Genomic DNA, 6,000 nt, shown 5'->3' on the forward strand with positions numbered 1-6,000 from the left:
AGTTTCTGAATGAGGCACCGCTAAGATGGAGACATGTGCAGAGAGGCAAGCTTTGGAGGATGAATATTCTGAATAGTTTTCTGAATGTTCTGATCATCCTAGGGGAGTCCAGGATTCTCTGAGGGACAGTGGTTGTTCTCCCAAGACTGCACCGTAGAGTTTGCTTCTAAACTAGGCTTCCAAAGTAAGGTCTGGGTGAGGGTACTGAGAGCTTCAAGTCAAACCTGCTACTTCTTCCTCCATTTTCCATCTCCTCTTCCAGTAAAAGTCTAGACACAACCCCTCCTCAGTGGCTGTGGGGCTAAGTTCTCAACTCTCCTCTCTTCTAGATCCTCGAGTGGACCTCTCCTCTGCCTGGCTCTTTAGGCCCTTGTCATTGGTGTGGATATATATGGGTTCTTCTCTCCCTGGGGTTGACAATGGCTGAAATTCAAGTTCAAGATGAATGGGAAGAGGAAGAATACACCTTAATTTGACTACTTTGGCTCATGGTATTCAGGTTGTCAAGAAAGAATTAAGTCCTTGTCACCAATCTAAACCTTTTTGCTGTGTTGGGTGAACAACCACAGCCTCAGTAATTAAGTCACCTTTTTCTGGCATTGCATCCTCTGTGTCAGTAGTTACTGAGAAGTGAGGACAGGACAGGATAGTCTTGCATCCCACATCCCTTGGTCAAAACACCAGTGTCAGCCACACCATCATCATCATTGTCCACTGGACCTATGGGACATCTGTGAGCTCTAGCATAGTATCTTAGAGGAAAGAGGCACAAGGACATTTAGGTAAATATAAATAAATTAAATAAATAAATATAAACGAACAAACAATAGGAGATGTCTGTGGGGGCTTTCAATGTGATTTCAATGGTGAATGGAGAGCAAGCTGGACTGCAAGGTGATAAGGTTCAAAGGACAGTTAAAAAGCTAAAGAAGGTGAATATGATCCATGGTGACAGAAAGAAGAGTGATAAGGAAAAACCTATAAACAGATTGAGTGAGAAGGTCAGAGAAATAGTTCAGCAAGTAAAGTGCTTGCTTTGCAATCAAGCATGAGGACCTGAGTTTAATCCCCATAACCCATGGGGGAAAAGAGCTAGGCATGGTAGTACATGCCAGCCTGGCCTACCTGGCTGTTCATAGGCCAACAAGAGGTAGAGAGAGAGAGAGAGAGAGAGAGAGAGAGAGAGAGAGAGAGAGAGAGAGAAGACCCTGAGTAGTGAGGAGCCACACTCAAAATTATCCTCTGGATTAAAGGAGAAATTTCTTCCTTGGTTTTTGCCCTTAAAAAACAAAACAACAAACAACAACATAATATCCTGCTGAAAGATAAGGAGTCAAGTAGAAGGAGAAAGCAAAGACAAATAAGGACAGCTATAGCTGATAAAAGCCAGCCTTAGTGAGGGAAAAATACTGTTCCCCAGGAGTCAGAAATTAAGGGTGTAATAACTGATGATTAAAAATGGAGAGGATCAGGGCTGGAGAGACGGCTCAGCAGTTAAGAACACTGAATGTTCTTGCAGAAGACCCGGGTTTGAATCCCAGCACCCATATGACAGCTAACAACTGTCCATAACACCAGTTCCAGGAGATCTGACAGCCTCTTCTGCCCTCTGTGGGCACTGCATGACACGGGTGCACTTACCTTTATGTAGGCAATACACGCATACACATAAAAAATAAAAATAATAAAGTATTTTTTTTAAATGGAGAGGATCAGGGATGAAGAGATGGCTCAGCATTAAGAGCACTTGCTGCTCCAAGTTCAGATCCCAGCACCCATGTCTGATGGCTCACAACTGCCTCTAGCTCCAGGAGATCTGATACCCTCTTCTAGCCTCTGAGGGCTTTGGACTCACATGCAAAACACTCATATAACTAATTTTTTACTAAAATAAAAAAGAAAAATAGCAAAGAGGGAAGGTCAGGAAAAAAAATCTTGTCTAATGTTTCTCTGTAGAGTGAAAGGCAGGCCACATTCTAGAATGTATAGATGCTGAAATGAGCTAGAGACTAGGTGAGAAGTTAGAATGGGAGGTGGCTAGAAGAGAGAGAACTTCTAATGGAATGAGGAGCCAGATGAATTCTGAAACCATGCATTCACAAAGATAACGCCCTCTCTGATTTGCAGCTTTTGTTTTGTTTTTTTGAGTTGGGGCCTAGTCATGCTGCCTAAGTTGGTCTCAAACTCCTGGACTTAAATGATCCCTCTTGGCTTTGCCTACTGAGTAGTAGGATGGCAGGTGTGTGCTACCATGCCTGGCTTTGGTTTTAGGTTTGCTACAGCAGTGCTTGACAGTTTAGGATCAGAACAAGTGTGAGGGTGTATTTACCCTGGCTAGATGGGTATGGTGGATGGAAAGAGGACTGAGCAGTTCATGTGCCCTGATAAGGAGGAGGGGTTTCCCCGAATTCCTTCTCAATCTAGATAAAGTGGGAGAGTAGAAATGCTTTGAGGGATCCAAGATAGGTACAGAACAGAATGGAGGCAAGGAAGCAGGCACCACAGAGATCAAGGAAGAGGCATGAAGGGGTAGTAGACATGTTCTTTGTTTCCTCTTTTGCCTTCTCAGTTCTGCAAGCTTATTAAGAGAACCTGTCTACCTATCTCTATATTACCAGAACATGACCACACAGAGGCATTTTGTACATGTTGGTCTGACTGAATGAAGGAAACTTGATTGGCAAATTATAACCTGTCAGCCAAATCAAACTCACCGTCCATTTTTGTAATGCATAGGAAGTAAAGTTTCAAATCTATTTTAAATGGCTGGAAAAAAAAAAAGAATAGAGTTTTGTGACGTAAAACAGAGATTTGAAGAAACGTGATCCTCTCTCCACTGCTAATCAGGGTCATAGGTAAAAAAGGTAATGTCAGAGTGCCTGTGACTGTTATACACAGAGTGGGCACTGCAGGCCATGGAACTGAAAGCCCCAATCCTCTGCTCCACAGCTGGCCATTTCTTTGTTAACTACACTTGGAGAGTGCTCATTTATTTATGTATCATCTGTAGTTGTGAAAGAGATTTTACGGCCTGCCAAACCAAATGTATTTATTATCTGTCCCTTTACCAAAAAATTTTGTTCTCCTCTGAACTACGGTATGGAGTTATGGTGGAGAATATGAGTGGATCTGTCTTGTGTGGCCAGGATGAGTGTTGTGTGTGCAGGTGGGAGTGGTGGTACCTTTCTAAGGCTTATGACAAGTTTTAAACAGAAGAAGGAAGTTATTTTAACTTCACAGGTATGTAGTAACACTAGCTTCTTATCAGCTTTAATGGTTTTGGAATGTGAACATAAGACAATTTTGCCTGTCTGGCATTTTAGGGGCCATGACAGCCTATTACCTGTCTGGGTGCTTACCTCCCAGCTCTTGGTTGTTGGCTCACTGAAGAAATTGTCAATCATATTCAGCTCTTCCTTTTCCACCACCACAAAGCCTTGCTCCTTGGCATCTTTCCCATAGACATCAGGAGACCACTGAACAAAGAAGGTGTACAAATGATCCACTCTGAAAAACATGTTGGTGATATGTGTTAATACCAACTCCGCATTCCTGGCTGGCACCAGTAGAGCCTCAGGTGCATTCAACCACCTTTTTCCTGCTTGGAAAATCTATTTCACTAACTAGGAAATTTCCTACTGTCAATGTTATCTTTATGAGTAGCTTCCAAATTTGGAAAATAAGAACCCACAGATACTGAACCACTATTTAGACTATCTCTGTCTGAAGGAAAGATCAAGAAATGGGACAGGAAACTGAGAAACCCAATGAAATGTTTACATGAAATGTTTCTTCTTCATCGAGTTTCATTTACTAGAAGGAGGGAAAAAAGTGTTGAGCTGAAGCTTTAGCCAGGAACAAGGATAAACTATAGTTCAAAGAGCCTTTTTATAGCACAAGGTACTATGATAGAATGATTTTAAGAAAACATCTCTGATAACTAGCTAGGAATACCATTAGTTATTTTACCATTAGAACGAGAACTAATTTTGTGACATGGGAATGTCCTTTACTTCCAATTTCTCTGATTTCTTACACATATTTAGGATACAAAGTTTTTGAACCATCTCTCTAGGTGTAATCAGTAAGAAAATGGCTAGCTGGCGAGCAGAGGTTGGGTGGGGGCTCTAGTTCCACTGCTTGCAGTGCCCACCCTGTGTATAACAGTCACAGGCACTCTGACCTTAGGTTATTTACCTATAAACCATGATGGTAAGGGAGGCAATGGGCAGGATCACATGGTTCTTCAAATCCTTTGCAATTGCAAAAGAGGTCAATTTATCATTACTTTTAAAGAAGTTGCAATGTTTCATGTCAAAATACTTCACAATATTGTTAGGAGTAAAACAAAAACAGAAGACTACCCCTAGGTAGTAATTATCAAACTACTTTCAGGCTCCCACCTGCCTATCCGCTTTTGTCCACATGTTTACTTAGGTAATACAAAGTCTTCATTGTAGGGCTTAGCGAGATGGCTTAGTGGTTAAGAGCACTGGCTGCTCTTGCAGAGGACCTGGGTTCAATTACCAGCACCCACAAGGTGGCTAACAACTGTCCATAACTCCAGTACTAGGGGAATTCGATGCCCTCTTCTGACTTCCACAGGCACTGCATGACCCAGGTGCACTTACATACATGCAGGCAATACATTCATACACATAAAATAAAAATAACAAATAAAATATTTAAAGTTCTCATTGTAATCAGAAACAACACATAATTGTATTATATGTAACAGCACATAATACACAAGTCTTAGTATTAATCTATAATAGCCATATTGCATGAAAATCAATAAACCATACCTAGCCTACATTTCTATGTTGTCAGGATATTTAGTTTACAGCTTTCTTTGATTATATGAATAATGTTGCACGGTATGCCCATATAGTCTACACTGTGTACCATCTTTTAAAATTATTTCCTCAAGATTAGTTCCCAGAAAGGGAATACTATAAAAAGGGCATGATTTAACAGTTCTAGATTGATCCTGTCAAACTAAATTTGAAAGGCTCACTGGTTTATCTAGACACTGTCACTTTTGGTTTCTAAGTTTCCCAGCAACCGTTTTTATCATTAAAAAAAATTAGTGTACACAAGTAGATAGCTCAGATGATAAGGGCATCTGCCACCAAGCCTGATGACCAGAGTTCAATCCCAGGACCCACATGGTGGAAGGAGAGAACCAATTCCTATATATTGTTCTCTGACTTCAACTCGCATGCCATAGCAAGTGTGCTCTCTCCCAACATACAGAATTAATAAATAAAAACGTTAAATGTTTAAGCACTTATAACATCTAAGTTTTATCTTACTCAGGTGCACTTCTTCGAGGTTACACATATTTCAATGTTTCCTTCCTGGCTGGAGTCATTCTTTTGTGAATTGACTAGTGATTTATAGTATCAGTATTTTTCTTTTCAATTTGTATGAGCCTTTATGTAGTGTAAATATTAACCACTATCATCTGTGTTCCTAAGTGGCTGCTTCCCTTTTCAAAGTAATTGTGTCTTTCCCCTAGAGTATGGAACTGCCAATATTCAAATATTATAACATTATATTTCCTTCCAAAAAACTAGGTTATGAAAGTATATGTTAGTATTGTGAGATGCTAACATATATTAAAATATAGATACAAATATAGATACAAATATAAATATAGATATAAATATGTTCATGTTCAAGGATGTGGTGATTATGTTTCTGTTTGGTTTGGCCATGACATTCAGGTTTGGGTCAAACACTAGCCTCAATGTTGCTATGAAGGCAATTTCTTTAGATATAATTAATATTTAAAGCACTTTAAATATTAAAGCACTTTAGCAAAGCAGATTACCCTTCAAATAATAGTAGGCCTCATCCAATCAGTTGAAGATCTTAAGAGATTAAGACTGAGGGATTCTGCCATTCAACTTTGTTTAGATTTGTGCATCAACTCTTCCTGGGGTCTCCAGACTACTGATACCTGAAAATTTCAATCTTGCCAGCTCCATAATCACA

At 40.0% G+C, this 6,000-nt stretch overlaps 1 protein-coding gene across 4 annotated transcripts in view; it reads right to left on the reverse strand.

Moving 5' to 3' along the window:
- Positions 1-6,000, reverse strand: part of Ncoa7 (nuclear receptor coactivator 7) — a 151,220-nt gene that overhangs the window by 15,147 nt on the left and 130,073 nt on the right. For all 4 annotated transcript variants that reach the window (XM_017801498.2, XM_008846557.3, XM_017801499.2 and 1 more), the window contains exon 11: positions 3,360-3,507. In XM_017801498.2, coding sequence (XP_017656987.1) covers positions 3,360-3,507 — 148 coding nt within the window. The remainder of the gene's footprint in view (positions 1-3,359; positions 3,508-6,000) is intronic.

The sequence above is a fragment of the Nannospalax galili genome, unplaced genomic scaffold, assembly GCF_000622305.1.
Source record: "Nannospalax galili isolate Female #2095 unplaced genomic scaffold, S.galili_v1.0 scaffold1543, whole genome shotgun sequence".
Taxonomy (NCBI): domain Eukaryota; kingdom Metazoa; phylum Chordata; class Mammalia; order Rodentia; family Spalacidae; genus Nannospalax; species Nannospalax galili.